Source organism: Pteropus alecto, unplaced genomic scaffold (genome assembly GCF_000325575.1).
Source record: "Pteropus alecto unplaced genomic scaffold, ASM32557v1 scaffold189, whole genome shotgun sequence".
Classification (NCBI taxonomy): domain Eukaryota; kingdom Metazoa; phylum Chordata; class Mammalia; order Chiroptera; family Pteropodidae; genus Pteropus; species Pteropus alecto.
This window is the reverse complement of record NW_006442117.1, coordinates 3,100,355-3,117,128: the sequence shown is the minus strand read 5'-3', so window position 1 is coordinate 3,117,128 and position 16,774 is coordinate 3,100,355. Positions and strand designations below refer to the sequence as shown.

General features: G+C 48.8%; 1 protein-coding gene across 1 annotated transcript in view; it reads left to right on the top strand.

The window, feature by feature from the left end:
* The window catches only part of NID1 (nidogen 1), a 61,753-nt gene that overhangs the window by 28,837 nt on the left and 16,142 nt on the right, over nt 1–16,774 (top strand). The window contains exons 7-12 of the mRNA XM_006920763.3: nt 1–110; nt 2,092–2,337; nt 4,279–4,422; nt 8,123–8,248; nt 11,107–11,256; nt 12,271–12,393. The exon at nt 1–110 is cut by the window's left edge and continues 76 nt beyond it. Of these exons, the coding sequence (XP_006920825.1) occupies nt 1–110; nt 2,092–2,337; nt 4,279–4,422; nt 8,123–8,248; nt 11,107–11,256; nt 12,271–12,393 (899 nt within the window). The remainder of the gene's footprint in view (nt 111–2,091; nt 2,338–4,278; nt 4,423–8,122; nt 8,249–11,106; nt 11,257–12,270; nt 12,394–16,774) is intronic.

Below are 16,774 nucleotides of genomic sequence, written 5' to 3'. Positions count from 1 at the left end.
CGGACACCTGACCATCGACACGGAGCTGGAGGGCCGCGTGCCGCAGGTGCTGGCGGGCTCCACGGTGCACATCGAGCCCTACACGGAGCTGTACCACTACTCCCGCGACGGTGAGGGGACAGCCTGGCGCCCGCCACGGGCTCCTGGCCACTGCGGCACCCGAGCTGGCGCAGTCTCCCGGGCTTTGGAGAGGGACACGTGGGCGATACCTTATTAAAGTCACCTTTCCCTAATCGTAGACAGCACCCAGTCACTGTAGAGAATTTAATGCAAAAAGAAAATGAGCGTAAGTTATAGTTGTCAAACCAAGATATAATTATTATTAAATATGTGTATTTCCGTTCAGCTTTTTCTCTTCTATATAGATATATATTATCCCCATACATATACCAACATAGACATAATATCCTTATATAAATATCTCAACATAGTTTACAACTTCAAAATACAGTAATATAATTTTAATATGCTGTATATCTATATGAAGTTTTAACTTTATTTTAAAGAATTTCAAATTTACAGAAAACTTGAAAATAGCACAATTTCCACATACCGTTTTCCCAGCTTCACCAGTTAACATTTCGGCAGATTTACTTCATTATTCGCATGCGTGCACAAACACGCACAGTTTTTGAGAGTAAGTTATACACATTGCGATCCTTTATCCCTTAAATACTTCACACGTTTTCTTAAGAAAAAGAACATTCTCTTACACGGTTTCAGTACAATGATCAAAACCAGGACATGTAACATTGATACAATACTATTATGTAATCTACAGTCAGGTGTATAGTCTTTATTTAAATAAAATTGCAGTCATGCCACATTATTATGGCTTTACTTTTCCAGTTGATGTCAAATTATGAATATTTTATCGTTTTATTTAGTAGGCTTTGAAAACACTTTTTAATGAATCTGTATGAGTCTATTGTGTGGCTGTTAATTTAAGCCATTCTGTTTTCTAAAGCTTGGGTTATTACCAATTTTCCCTTCTCGTAATAAGTTGAAATGACCATTTTCATCATAAATCTTGACCAAAGTTCTGATCCTTTCTCGACTCAATTCTTAGAAATAGAAATGCTGACTTAAACAATGAGAACTTCTTCAGGGCTCTTATGAAGTTGCCACTTGGAGGGTTGTACCAGTTACCACGGCTCTGTGGCTGGATCGGCTCTCCTAGGGGGTGGGAGTGGGTGACGGGACCTGGCATGAGCATCAGGACCCCGGTTCACAGTCAGCGTTTCTGGCAGCCCACACATAGGAGCTGGACCAGAGGCGGCTTACAAGAAACTTTTATTTGTCCTCTGGCTTTATTTTGAACTACAGCAGAGCACACAGATATAAAGACTCTTTTATACTTTTTTTTGTAAATAGGAAGTTGGGACTTTCGTGGCAGGGGTGAGAAGCAGCTCTCTTGAGTGGGAAAGACTGTCTATGAGGTTTGCTCGCAGCACTTAGCAATTTGTCAGAAACTGAGTGCTGAAATGTCTTATTTTTAAATATCAGACAACTGCTTAATCTAGGGTTATACCTGACGACTGCTAATTATTGAATCCTAAGTGACATAGTTTATATAAAGCAGTTAGCACTGTGCTAGTCACATGGTTAATGTTCCCTAGGTGGTAGCTGACCTTAATAACAGTATTAGCTTGCTCAGTCTCAGAAACTTCACATAGTGTCTCATCCTCGCCCCAATCCACGCTGTAAAAGAAACTGAGGCTAGTAGTGTGTCCCACAGGCTGTGACAGTGTGAGGTGGGACTTCCCGTGTATCTCTTTCCGCCAGACCTTAACCTCTAGGTTGGTTCTGGGTAGCTTAGGAGCTTGTAGAGCAGCACTTGATGAGAATAAGCAACAAATATTACCAATGCAAATAATACCAATAACAGTATGAGAAGTCTAGGTGGCAGAATGAATCCCAACATAGGAATAAATGGTCTAATTCACCTGCCCCATCTGCTCTCCCTCTGGTCGTGCTGTGGGCGGGGGATGCTGCCAATGGTTTTAAAGCCCTCGGCGAAGGCCTCTTGCATCCTTACGCTCTCGTCTCTGTCCCCCTCCCTTGTCACCCTCCTGCCCTCCCGCGCCCCAGTGATCACATCCTCCTCCACCCGGGAGTACACCGTGAGAGAGCCTGAGCGGGATGGCGCTGCCCCTTCGAACATCCACACCTACCAGTGGCGCCAGACCATCACCTTCCAGGAGTGTGTCCATGATGACTCCAGGCCGGCCCTGCCCCGCACCCAGCAGCTCTCGGTGGACAGCGTGTTTGTCCTGTACAACCAGGAGGAGAGGATCTTACGCTATGCTCTGAGCAACTCCGTCGGGCCCGTGCGGGGTAAGAGATGGCAGCTCAGACTGTGCACCACGTGTGCTCTGTGCTGTGTGACGCTGTGTTGCGTCTTCTACTCTCAGTAAGAAGAAAATGATGCTAGCAGATCTCCTAACAGAAAGGACACGTCTTGCCATCTGTTTCTGTGCAGCTAACCTGAGGCCTGCTCGTCATCTGATGTGGGGAGGGATGCAGGACGCTCACCTGTGAGTGACCTCGTAGAGCAGGCCATCGGGGCTGCAGCGGGCTTGGGCAGGGCTTTTAAACGATCTTGGTTAGTGAGGGAATGGCTTTTGAGTAAAAGCGAAAGCCTCTTGGGATTTTTTTCGGTTAACAGTAATGGGTGCTAATGTGGATCTTTCAGTGGCAGAGAAGATATTAAATAGCGGTGATCTTAAAATAGCATTTCGTCCAGATGACGTGACTTTTTACCCCAAGAGTTTGCTGGTTTCTTCTTTTAAAACACTCCACTCTAAAGCACTCAACTCTAAAAGGAATGTGTGCTCGGCGCCTGAGGAAATCGAAATAGAATCTGATGGAAGTCAGGCTCGGAGCCCACGGCTGTGGGTCTGAGCTGAGGTCCGTGGGCGCTTCTGGCCGCCTGGAAGGAGCTGGCACTTTGTGGAGCTGCTGCGACGTGTCAGTGTCAGACTGCACACTGTCCACGTCTCGGAGCCCCAGGGGTTCTGCATATTCTGAATCCGGGGGTTGAGCTCTTTCATTTTCTCAGTTACCTTGGGTCTTTTGTCACACCCAGGTCACTTCTCCAGCTGATCAGGCGTGTCCTCGTGCAGCTCCATGGAGCAGGAGGAGGGCAGCTGTCTCCCTCCTTGACAACTGTAGCTCTAGGCATCAGGGGTCGGCACATTTTTTTCTTCAATGGTTGGATAGTAAATACTTTAGGCGTTGTCAGCCATCCAGTGTCTGTCGCAGATCTCACTTCTGCCATCGTGCACAAACGCAGCCACAGACTGTGCAAGCCAACGGTCGTAGCCGGTTTCCCGTGGATCTTGATTAACGAAAACAGGCGTGGGGCCCGTGGGATGTGCTTTGCCGATCCAGACCCGAGCGACACAGGCTGGTTTCCTGTCCAGTACTTTTGCCGTAGACATCTTTGTCGCAAACACTTTGGCAGCAAACGTTTTCAGTCCATAACTAATTGGCTGTTAGGCAATGTTGTAACACGAGGTAAAACACAGCTTTCTCCGCTGTCCGAAAGCGTGACGTTCCAGTGGAGCCTTCCGTAAGCGGAAGTGGCCTGGCCTGCTTCCGGAAGTTCGGGGAAGTGGCCCGGCCGGCTTCCGGAAGTTCGCGTTACCTGCTCAACTTTGATGAACGACCTTGGTTAGTGAGGGAATGGCTTTTGAGTAAAAGCGAAGCCTCTTGGGATTTTTTTCGGTTAACAGAAATGGGTGCTAATGTGGATCTTTCAGTGGCAGAGAAGATATTAAATAGTGGTAGTCTTAAAACAGCATTTCGTCCAGATGATGTGACATTTTACCCCAAGAGTTTGCTGGTTTCTTCTTTTGAAACATGCACATGGAGGAGAAAGGGGGGGTGCCGAGGGGAACCCACGGTTCCCATAGAATGAGACAGGTGCTTAGTACAAGCGCAGAGATCATTTATTTGCACAATGCTGCCATGAGTCCATGCATGTTTTAAATGTATTCAAACAGTTCATATTTTGCGATAAGGTCTTTTTACTTTTAATGATGTCCTTTTTAATGTCTTCTTTTATTTGTCGTGATTTAATCTCTTTTACGGCCGAGTTGCCCTCTGGCCAGTTAGTGATGTGCTGGTGGCAAGTGTGCTTGGGGGGAGCCCCTGGCACTGCCCAGGACCTCCCCTCGACCCCCGCTGGGCCCCCGTCTTGCCTTCCTCTCCGGGAGGGGGAACCTGCCAGCGTTTCTGAGGACTCACCTGGTTTCCGTGCCTCTGCCTCCGCAGACGGCTCCCCTGACGCCCTGCAGAACCCTTGCTACATCGGGACTCATGGCTGTGACACCAACGCGGCCTGCCGGCCCGGCCCGGGTACACAGTTCACTTGTGAGTGCTCCATCGGCTTCCGCGGAGATGGACGCTCCTGCTACGGTACGGCCCTCGGTTCTGCCTTGGGGTGGCGGGGCAGACCCTGTACACCAGGTGTCCGGGGAGGCGGGGGGAAGCGAGCTGTGATGGGGGTTGACGGGGTGCCAGGCCCACACTCGGTGTCCCCTCGCACTCTTAGGGGTACCGCCATAAAATGCACCGACTCTAAGGAGCAGTGCAGTTTGTAAAACCACACCTCACTGTAGGAACACCCCTATGAAGGGAAGCTGGAGTCAGCGCTGTTTATCCCGGTCACAATATAGCTGTGACGTCCCCAGGCACGTTTGTGTGAGCTGCTTCCCAAACACCATCTCATTTAATCAACAACTCTAACGAGATAGATTGTTTCATTTCCGTCTTTTTAAAATTATTTTAATTGCGGTAAAATGCACATTACATAAAGTTTACCATTTTAACTGTTTTTAAGTGTACGTTTCCGCGGCCCTAAGTACACGCACTTTGTGCAGCCAGCACCATCGTCCAGAACCTTTTTGTTTGCAAAAACGAAGCTCTGTCCCCATTCCCCTCCCCGCCCCGCTCCCGGCGCCCACCATTCTCCTCTCTGTGAATCCGACCCCTCTAGGGACCTCAAACATGTGGAATCATATAGCATCTCGCCTTTCGTGACTACCTTATTTCACTTAGCATAGTGTCCTCAGGGTTCATCCACGTGGTAGCGTGGGGCAGAATTTCCTTCCTTTTTACGGCTGAATAATATTCCTTTATGTCCGGATGCTACATATTTTAAGTCCAGCCCTTGGGTTGCTTCGGTTCTTGGGCTGCTGTGAATGATGCTGCTGTGATGGTGGGTGTACCAACGTCTGCCCCAGTCTCTGCTTTCAACTCTTTTGGGTCCATACCCAGAAAGCGGAGTCGCTGTGGTCATTCCGTGTTGGATGTTTCGAGGAACCTCCTACTGATCTTCACAGCAGCTGGACCATTTTGCATTCCCACCAGCCATGCGTAAGGGCTGCGATTTCTCCACATCCTCGCCAACACTTACTTTCTGTTTTATAGCTGCCCTCCTCCGGGGTGGGAGATCCATTTCTGTTTTTATAGGTGAGAAAACCGAGGCTCATTAGAGCGAGCCAGTGACAGAGCCGGAGCTCGCGTCTCTGACTCAAGCCCGCACGTTACGCTGCCTTCTCGTCACACTTGTCACCTAGAACTTAACTTCAAACACTTTCACATAGGCAGCTTAGTATTTACGTGTTTGTTACTAAATTGCGCTCCACCACCGAGGGGCAGTTAGTTGACCGCCGACGCAGTGGAGAGTGTACACCAGAGGTGACTGGCACGGGATTGGCAGGTGCTTGGGTCACGCTCCTTTCGCGTGCACCTGAGGGCTCGCTGATGAACGCGAGGAACGGACGCTTTAGAAGTTTTCCGGCCGGAATGAGAGGCGTCCATGTGCACGTTTGGCCAGGATCGACTGAGGCCGGCAGCCTGGGGCTTCGGGGCCGAGGCTTCGGGTCCGGAATCCCGTGCCCTCAGTGAAGGGTGGTTCAGCGTGCCGACTTAGGGCCGAGGTAGCAGAGCCGCCGTCAGCAAACTGTCATGTTTGCTTCGGAGCAAAGCTTCGTGTAAGGTGCTCCCGGGAACGGTTGCACAGTGCTTTAGCCAGCTTGCTGATAGAATTAGAATTTGAGACTCGTGGTAGAATTCAATCTGCGACTCATCTTCCTTGTAACACATCGCTAGCGGGTGAGGGGCATGGTTCCTACTGACCTCGGGTTATCAGAGGTCCCCCGGAGGAGCCCGCCAGTCTCGAACGGCTGGATTGGCGAGGCCAGGTGGAGGCGGCATGATGCTCTGAGTGTGTGAGCAGAGTTCCCCAGGGCCGTGGAGAAGGAGACGGACACCCCTCAGGAGCGGGGCCCCTCGTTTCTCAGCGTAAGCGTATATCTCCCGAGTCTTTATGGAGCCCCGCTTCGACTTCCTAAGCCAACTGAGTGTTAGTAAAGCACGCAGGCACCCCAACCTGCTGCCACCGAACCCCAGCCTCTGGCCGATCCCACTCTCGGTGCCTGAGCCGGTCGTCGTGGGAGCGTTTGCTTCACTCCTCAAGGCACGACCAGCCACGCGTGATGTAACCCGCTGCTGTCACAGAAAACACTCTGATGACCTCGCCCAGGAAGACAGGCGGTCATGTGTGGGCTTGCTTTTGTCCTGTGGTTGGTCCTTATTCTGGCGGATTAGCACTGTGGAATGCGGATGTACTCCCAGTCAGGCCATGTTTTGTTCGGGGTCACTAGAATGTGCCTCAAAGTGTTAATGCAGTGAGACAAGCTGTTGGTAGGGAATTGCGTTAAGCAGGTCACTTGCCGTGTTGTTTTGGCCTGGATAGGGCCCTAGGGGAGGGTGAGGATGGGCCTTTGTAAGTGTGCGTGCACGGTGTTGATGTATGGTAGGTGACAGTCACAAAGCCGGTGGCGGTCAGGCGCTGCAGAGTGACCCTCCACGGGAATTTGGGGAGAACTTCTCGTTGAATCACGGAGATCCGGTGCCTCGCAGAACGGCCTCCATGCATTTCTCCGTTGGGCGTTTGTAGAGAGAGTTGGGTGATCTCTCACTGAGTAATTTTGGGGATGCACAGGTGTTTAACTAATCGGTCACGAGACTCTTCTCGAAGAGGCGGACCTTTATAAAAAGGGCTACATTGGAGAAACTTAGAGCTGTTGAAACTATGCGGAAAGCAGCCACTCTGAAAAAAGTCGAAAGGGAAGCAGTAATTACAAGAATAATCCAGGATTTTCCGATTGGGTTAGGGTATGACATATGAAAGGAAATCTCTTCCCAGAGAAGAGGTTGACCCGACGTTAAGTAGTAAGAACAATAATCTTCAAGCACATATTGTGATGTCTTATGAGGCACAGTTATCACCAAGTCACAATTTCCACTAAAGAAAGGGTTAAAGTCTTGGCCTCATTTCGTGGGAGGGAAGATATAAATTAGACGTTAGGGAGAACGTCTGAGCTGCAAGGACCGAGGGATGTTCGTGGGGAATTGCTGGGCTCTTGCTGTAAGGAAAAGACGCCCTGCTTGGGTCGTCTGTGTAGGCCTGCACTGAGGCGGAGGTCGTGCTGGGGGCCACCGTCCCACGGTCGCCAGGCCCGTTCTGCCAGTGCTTTTCCAGACAGAGGGCGTGAGGGACACGCAGCCTCCCTTCCCGTAAGCTTCCCAGGGGGCATGGAGCTTGGATGAGCTCTCGTGGTTTTGCTCTGGCCTTGGACTGAAAATGTGCTCCGTGCTAGTCTGCTTTGGCAGGCGAGCCGGAGCCGTGGGGCCCTGCAGGCTGCACACGGCGTCCAGACAGACAGCTGTGCCGGGACGTCCTCTGGGCTGCGGAGAGAGACCGCGGGGCCGGAACGGCCTTTTCCTGTCGAGTTGTTGGAGCAGCAGCTGGTGGCCGGCACTGTGTGGTCCACGCTCGGTGGACCCCCGCCCCAGCCCGGCCCGGGGAGGTGTGGAAGCGGCCGCCTCGGGAGGGGCTTCGATCCGTCACCATCCGGCTGTGCCTGGAGCCCCCTCTCGTCCGAAAGCTTGTGTCTGAAACATTTCACAGAAACACTCGTCCCAGCGTATTTTCCAAAATGCCATTTGGTTTGGGTTTTCGTCTGGGTTTAGGTCTTTTTATTGTATTATATCTAGTGATGTATGAAGAGGTTTAAAACAAGTCTTCTTTTTCAAACACTCGCTGTAGATATCGACGAATGCTCAGAACAGCCCTCGGCGTGTGGGAGCCACGCCGTCTGCAATAACCTGCCAGGGACCTTTCGCTGCGAGTGTGTGCAGGGCTACCGGTTTTCAGAGGCGGGGACGTGTGTGGGTAAGTTAGGCCCGCGGGACGCTCAGGATCTTCATCCACGTGCCATATGTTAGCGCCGGCGTCAAAGGCCTTGCTCATAAGCATCCTGACCCAGGCGGAAGGTGCCGGGTTCTGGTGTTGGTTGGCCACCGTCTATGAGGCTGAATCCAGCTTCGCCCTTCCCCCCCAGCTCCCTGGGGTGTCACGTGCCCCAGGAATGAGCGCTGTTACCGTCTGCACTGGTGACTCCGTCACCTCGCCTGCCGCAAGCTGCGTGTTATGTTCCCTTCTTACAAAATTCCTTTTAATTCTTTCCGTTGTTCCTATAACAGCTATGCAAACAATTAGAGTCATTTCTCCTTAAATTAGTGGACTCGGGATTCACGTGGAAGGATCGTCGCCTCATAGGCACTTGTGTCATTACGTGCTTTGGATTGAATTCTTTCCGATTTACATCTAAAATTCCATTTTGGGCCATTCTACCTATGGATTTGAATTTTACAGGCCACAAGTAGTAACATAACTTAGGCTTACCGAAGTAGGTGAGTCGAGGGTGTTAATTAGGCTAATTATGCTTTAGGTCGATGACGATTTTGGCGATGACGATGGTGGGCCAGCCACAGAGAGCCAGATTGTTTGAATTTTTCCACTTTTCCCTACTGCTGCACTTTGACCTGTTGGTTGCAAGAATTTTCAGTTCAAAGATTCTTAGAGATTTTCAGTCTGGAGGGCAGTGTGCTGAATGCGCCATCTGAACCTAACGTTTCTTCCCAATTTAAAACAGATTTCTCTTCTGCTGCCTGAGCGACGCATCTCCTTGCCCTTCCTTGCTTTTTAGTAAACCCTAGTGCTTTGTTTGCTCCATCTGGAAGCTTGAACGAGGCCACCGAGGTCACAGGGTGAGGCAGAGTCCTGGGGGCGGGAGGGAACAGGCAGTTCTCATATTTTGAGAATGACCCAAACAGCTGTGAATTGAGAGAGGCCAGTTTTCTTTGCACAGAGTTGAGATTTCAGCTCTGCGAAAGTTACTCCTTTTATTTTTTTTTAAATAGAGAGCAACAATTTCTGTTTTGGGCCTGATTTCCTTTTCTGCTCTTTGAGATGAAGGAGATTCAGAAGTTTATTTTTCCTGGCAGCACCATTTACATTACATTTGGGCTCAGACTTGGGTAGTGATCCTTTACCGTTTGGGTGGCGAAGCACACAGTCCTGGGGTTCTGGATCCAGCCATTCCTGACATCCACCCTCACTGGAGGTACAGATGTCTACTCGTAGGCATTTGGTTTTGAGGAAGACAATTAACCTCTCTGGGTCTCTGTTCCTCACCTATGAAATGGGGTGACCAGGCTAGATCACAGGTTTACTGTGTCCCAGGAGACCTTGGAGCTGCCGAGGAGGCTTTAAGGAAGCCGTGGGCTCTTGTCCTCCAGACTTCTGTTTTTCTATATAACAGATTCTGAGTAAGATTTCGTTGAGACCCCATTGCTCAGAAACAGGTGTGAAAAGTGCCCAAAGACCCTAAAGTTCCACCAGGACCGGGTACCGCGAGGCTTCCCGCCCCTTCCCCACCTGTAGACCCTGCGTGTTCCATCCGCTGGGCGCTTCGTCCCTTTCGGTCACTCTTCCCTGGGTCAAATCGAGCCTGCCTAAACACACCCCAACACGTAACCCAGGCTCCCCACTGGCTAACTTGGTGGTCGGCTTCTCTGCTCCTGGAGATCTTTATTAGGACCGACCGTATCCTGGAGGGGAGGTTGGGGGTGGGGGGAGGCCGCTCTGGACCACCCTGGTCAGCCTCTCGTTTGGCACAGTCCTTTGAGGGGTGCCCCTTCTTCACCTGCCCCCAACAGTGCTTAGCTCGCTCGTCCTCGAAGCACCGGAGGCGCGATCAACTAGATTAGTCTTGGAAGGATCCAAGGGTGTCCTCTTGCCTCTGGGGTCATCCAGGCATCGAGGCCTCCTCAGAGGAAAGGAAAGTTTCTGTTGTGACCTTGCGAGGGACAGGGCTTTAAAACCAAAAGCTAAATGGTGCCTGGGAAGCCCCAGGGTACCTGAACCAGCCGTTGGAAGTCACCCCTGGAGCTCAGCCCTTGATCCTCATCCTGAGGCAAGAGCACAGGTGGTGTTGTCGGCTCACCTCCATGTCACTCCCCCACTTCCTGAGCCCTCATTTCACGAGTTCTGTCACCAGGACCCATAGAAAACAGTAGTCCCATCTGGCGGGCCGCCCTGTGCTCGGCGTGCCGGAAGTCATTCCCATTCCACAGAGGAAGAACTGAGACTCCGAGACTTGTGGGATTTGCCTAGAGCCATGTGGTGGACACATGTGCCTGGCAGAGACCCAGGACCGCCCGCCCCAGAGGCCCATAGCCTTTCCACCGTACCTGCTCACTGCACCCGAAGGGCATTTCTCCGTCACTGGTGAGGAATGGGTGACCTCGGCTTCTGCATTTGTAGTGACTGTCCCATCTGCTCAGTGGGTCGGGGTTAAAGGTACCACGCAGAAGTCTCAGATCCTTAGCTCCCGATGCTCCGCCGGCAGAGCTGCCCCAGGAGGCGTGTGCGCCCGCGATGTTCCTCCTCCAGGGCAAGTCGGGCTTGGGGCCTGGTGGGGACAGTGGCTGAGACAGAACCTGGCGTGAAACAGGTTGGAAGCCAGGCCGAGTGACTGTCCATGGTGTCCAGGCGGGAAGGAACAGGAGGAGAGATGGGGACACCAGCCCAGTGGGGAGCAGGGGGTGAAGCCGAGGAGGTGCCCGGAGGTCTGGGGTGTCAGCGCCGTCCCAGGAGCGGACTAAACTATTGGCGTGGAGGGAGCTCGGAGGGCGCTGGAGCTGCTCAGGGGACTCTTCAAACGTGTGTCCACCTTGTGTTTGAAGCGATCGTGGACCAGCGCCCCATCGACCACTGCACGACGGGCCTGCACGACTGCGACATTCCCCAGCGGGCCCGGTGTGTCTACACGGGGGGCTCCTCCTACACCTGCTCCTGTTTGCCAGGCTTCTCTGGGGACGGCCGGGCCTGCCAAGGTGCGTGTGGCTCCGATTATTCTCTGTGTAACCTGAAAAATCTCCCTAGGTGGAACTTACGCTAATTACTGATTCACTCCGAGTTTCGAAGTTATTCTCTCAACTCTGTAGGTAAATTTTGTCTGCATTTTATCTCTGTCTAGTAGTTTGAAGTGTGCGTTTTCTTTTGGAGGCTGTTCTCATGGGGAAGACACTTGGCCTCCTCTGACTGTTTTGTTCCATGTAACTTTCTCATTCAGGCAACAATTAGACACCCTGAGATGGTCTTTCACGAAAAGTCAAATCATCCTTGCCTTCGTAAAGCTTAAAGTCCAGCCATCTATTTAATAAGATACGTATAGTTGTTCACCTGGCCAGCTCTAACTATCTGCGTGATGGTTTTCAATAAAGTGAAATCCCTTTATTGAACCAATGAGCACAGACTCAGAGAATAAATGACTCCGTAGAATTCTTTCAGACCTTTCAGAGGTGAGTCCATCTTGGCTGCCAGGGTGTTCTAGAGATAATTTTAAGTAGACAGTTGTAAACACAATACCCCGGTCCCTTGGTTTGCAAAATTACCAAACTTCGTACCATAGAGTATTTCTGAAAAGCCCCAAATTGTCTAAGGTAGATTATAATTTCTGAGAGGCTGTTTTTTATTACTGAATATGTGAATTTTCTCTGGTCTCTGAGGTTTTCCTGTCGAGCAGTTAGTCTGACTGCAAACTCTCAGACATTTTTGAAGCTCTCATTTATGACGAAGGATCATTTTATAGTGCAAAAGAATCCTCCCTTTTTATCTTTGCAAGCTCGATTTTTCACGAAAATGTTATCATCAAAGCGAAACACATTAGTAAATGCCCAAGATAGAAATTGGGAAGTTAGTGTTTTGATAATTAATGTTGAATGAATTCTAAATCATCGTGCCCGGGTCAGAAATAGGGCCTTATAGAGTTGAGCAAGTGGCTTAAAATAGTGTGTGAACCATGAATTCCAGAAGGAATCTCACTGTCCCTGGGCGCTGTTTTGCAGATGTGGACGAATGCCAGCCAAGCCGATGTCACCCCGATGCCTTCTGCTACAACACTCCGGGCTCCTTCACGTGCCAGTGCAAACCTGGTTACCAGGGCGATGGCTTTCGCTGTGTGCCTGGAGGTAAGGTGTGGATGGGCCAGTGCCAGCTCCGGGAGCACTGACGACATGGCCCTGGGAGGGAAGGTGAGGTGGGGAGGGGCGAAGCTCCATGGAGAGTCCCGAGGGTCATCGAGGTCGGAGGTCAGAGCACAGCTGACGTGCAGCCATGCAGCCCGTGCACTACACAACTCCGGGGCGTGCCACACGGACCACAGCTGTGCTGGCAGCCTGGAGTCTGGTCATCCCGGTCACTCGAGCAAGCAGTGCAGGGTGATAACGTGTCTGTTTTAGCCAGGGCTCTCCAGAGAGGCAGAACTGACAAGGCGGGCAGAGGTGGTGTGTGTGTGTAGTATATATTGTGTGTATATATAATATTGTAAGAAATTGGCTCACATGATCACAGAGGCTGGAAAGTCGCCAGCTCTGCGGTCCACAAGCCGGAGGCCCAGGAGAGCTGACGGTGCAGTTGCATCCTGAACTCCGGCAGGCTCAAGAGCCAGGAAAAGCCAGTGTTTTCATTTGAGTCTGAAGCAGTTTTGGGGTCATCAGGCAGGAAGGGTTTTCTCTTACTCGGGGAAGGGTCAAACTTTTGCCCTATTCTGGCTTCCCACTCATCTGATTGGATGAGGCCCACCCCCTTTAGGGAGGGCAGCCTGGTGTCCTCAATCTATGGTGTTAAAGATTAAATTCATTCAAAACACCCCAAACGATGTTCGACCAGATATCTGGGCACCCGCTTGCCCAGTCAAGTGGACACATCGAATTAACCCTCGCTGATTCCTAGGAGTCATGGGGAATAGGGCTAGACCGGGGCTGGGGGCCGGGGGGAAGGGCCACCAGTTTGGAAGATGCGGGCCGCGGCCTCCACAGAGCTGTCCGTATTACCTGTGATACCTGGACTGTGCAGCTTCTAAAGATGCTCGCTGACCTGAGACTTGAGTGGCATCTCGTTGGACGAGAACGGCCGTGGTAGCCCGTGGTCAGTACCGGAACTCGGGAGGCACCCAACGAACGCCGTGGAATGAATACGTGTAACGGGCTGTCATTTGTGTAGAACCTACTGTGCGCTCGTGCTTAACCAGTGCTATTTCTTGTGCTGTTCATAATTGTCTTTTAAATATTTTTTATTTGCGTTAATTTCAGGTGTTCAGTGCATTGGTTAGACACTCACGTAGTTTACGCGGTGGTCCCCCGGTTACTTAGCGTCCGTCTGCTCTACGCGCAGCCATTACAGTGCTGTCGACCATATTCCCTGCGCTGTGCTCCGCGTCGCCGTGACAGTTTTGTAACTACTAAGTCGCACTTCGTCATCCTGTCACCTTTTCCACCCAGCCCCCCACCCCTCCTCCCCTCTGGCAGTCTCCAGATTGTCCTCTGTATCTGTGAATCTATTTTTGTTTAGTTTGGTCCTTTTGTTCCTTAGATTCTGCATATAAGTGAAATCATATGGTATTTCTCTTTTCTCTATATGGCTTATTTCACTCAGCCTAAAACCCTCTAGGTCCATCCACATCATTGCAAATGGTAGGGTTTCAGTTTTTTTAGGGCTGAGTAATATTCCATTGTACATATGAACCGTAACTTCTTTAATCGAATTGCCTATCGATGGGCATTTAGGGTGCTTCCATATCTTGGCTACTGTGAATAGTGCTGCCGTGAACAGAGGGGTGCACAGACCTTACAAATTAGTGTTTTGTGTTTTTTCGAGTAAATACCCAGAAGCGCAATTACTGAGTCAAAAGGTAGTTCTATTTTTCATTTTTTCAGGAACCTCCAAAGTGGAGGTTCCATAGTGGCTGTCCCATTTTGCAATCCCACCAGCAGTGCATGGGGGTTCCCTTTTCTCCACATCCTCACCAGCACTTGTCATTTGCTGATTTATTGATGATAGTCATTCTGACGGGTGTGAGGTGATATCTCATTGTGGTGTTAATTTGTGTTTCTCTGATGATTAGTGACCTTGAGCATCTTTTCATATGTCTATTGGCCATCCGTATGTTCCTCTTTGAAGAAATGCCTATCCAGGTCTTCTGCCCATTTTTTAATTGGATTTTTGTTTTTGTTGGTGTCATTGAGTTGTATGAGTCCTTTTTAAATTTTGGATATTAACCCCTTATCAGATGTAGCACTGGCTAATATCTTCTCCCATTCAGTATTTTGTTTTGTTTTGTTTTGTTGATGATTTCCTTTGCTGCGCAAAAGCTTTTTATGTTGATATAATTCCATTTGTTTATTTTTTCTTTTGTTTCTCTTGACAGAAGAGATATGTCAGAAAAATATTACTAAGAACAGTGTCAGAGAATTTACTGCTTATGTGATTTTCTCCAGGAGTTTTATGGATAATTTCCGAGAAATATCCACTCTTCCAAGACAAAAAAAAAAACAGAAAATCTTAACTGACTGCTTAGTACCAGTGAAATCGAATCAGCAATCAAAAAACTTCTAAAAAGCAAAAGTCCTGGACCGGGTGGCTTCACAGGTGAATTTTACCAAATATTCAAAAAAGAATTAATACCTATCCTCAAACTATTCCAAAAAATTCAAGAGGAGGGAAGACTCCCCAATTCTTTTTACAAGGCCACCATTACCCTGACTCCAAAAACAGACAAAGTCATTACAGAAAAAGAAAACTATAGGCCAATATTCCTGATGAACATAAATGCAAACCTCTCAACAAAATATTAGCAAACCGAATTCAGCAGTACTTTAGAAATATCGTACACCATGATCGAGTTGGATTTATTCCTGGGACACAAGGTTGGTTTAACATCTGCAAATCAATTAATGTGACATACCACATTAACAAATCGAAAAGTAAAAATCGTATGATCATATCAATAGATGCAGAACAGCATTCGACAAATTCTAGCATACATTTATGATAAAAACTCAGCAAAGTGGAAATGGAGGGAATTTACCTCAACGTGATAAAGGCCAGATATGACAAAGCTACAGCTAACATCATATTCAGTGGGGAAAGGCTAAAAGCGTTTTCCTTAAGATCAGGAACAAGACAAAGATGCCCAATTTCACCCCTTCAGTTCAACATAATATTGGAGCCCTCGCTACAGCAGTCAGACAAGAAAGAAAAATAAAAGGCATCAAAATTGGAAAGGAAGAAGTAAAACTGCCATTATTTGTAGATGCCATGATACAATAGATAGAGAACCCTAAAGATTCCATCAAAAAACTGTTAGAACTGATAAATGAATTCAATAAAGTAACGGGATACAAAATTAATATTCAGAATTTGGTTGTATTTTTATACACCAATTATGTACTATCAGAAATTAAGAAACAATCCCATTTACAGTTGCATCAAAAACAACAAAATATCTAGGAATCAAATTAACCTAGGAGATGAAAGGCCTGTTCTTGGAAAATTATAAGTCATTGAGGAAAGAAATTAAAGAAGACACAAAGAAATGGAAGCATATACTGTGCTCATGGGTAGGAAAAATTAACATCGTTGAAATGGCCATACTACCCAAAGCAATCTATAGATTCAGTGCAATTCCTACCAAAATACCAATGGCATTTTTCAGAGAACTAGAACAGATAATCCAAAAATTTCTATGGAACTGTGAAAGATCCCGAATAGCCATGGCAATCTTGAGAAAGAAGAACAAAGTAGGGGGTATCACACTACCTGATATCAAACTATACTACAAGGCTACAGTAATCAAAACAGCATGGTACTGGTATGAAAACAAACACATAGATCAAGGGAACAGAATAGAGAGCCCAGAAATACATCCACGCCCATATGGTCATTTAATCCACGACAAAGGAGGCAAGAATGTACAATGGGGTAAAGACAGTCCTCTTCAACAAATGGTGTTGGGAAAACTGGACAGGTAACATGCAAAAAAAATGAAAGTGGACCACCTTCTTACACCATATTCAAGAATAAACTCAAAATGGATTAAGGACTTAAACGTAAGACCTGAAACCATACACCTTCTAGAAGAAAACATAGGCAAGAAACTCCCTGATTTTGCTATTAGTAACATTTTTTTTCTGATATATTTCCTCGGGCAAGGGAAACGAAAGAATAAACAAATGGGACTGTGTAATCGTCTTTTAGAAGTAAGTACTTTACCTTCCCAGGTGCAGTTGAGGCGCAGTGGGCTGGACCTGAGGCTCAGACCCGGGTCTGTCACATGAACCCCGACCCGGACGCAGTCCTCCGGCCACACGGGATCTGTTAATGCGGTTAACGATGTATTCGACTCCTCAGACTAGATTCGGCCAGTCGTGTTATTCATGATTTTTAATTACTGCTGCTGCTGCTGGCCAGATATGTTTATGCCACTGTAAATGTTTCAATGAGAGATACGTGGAAAATAGCATTTCAGCTACTTTCGAGATCTCCTGGCCCTGCGCCCCTCCCCCCCTTTTA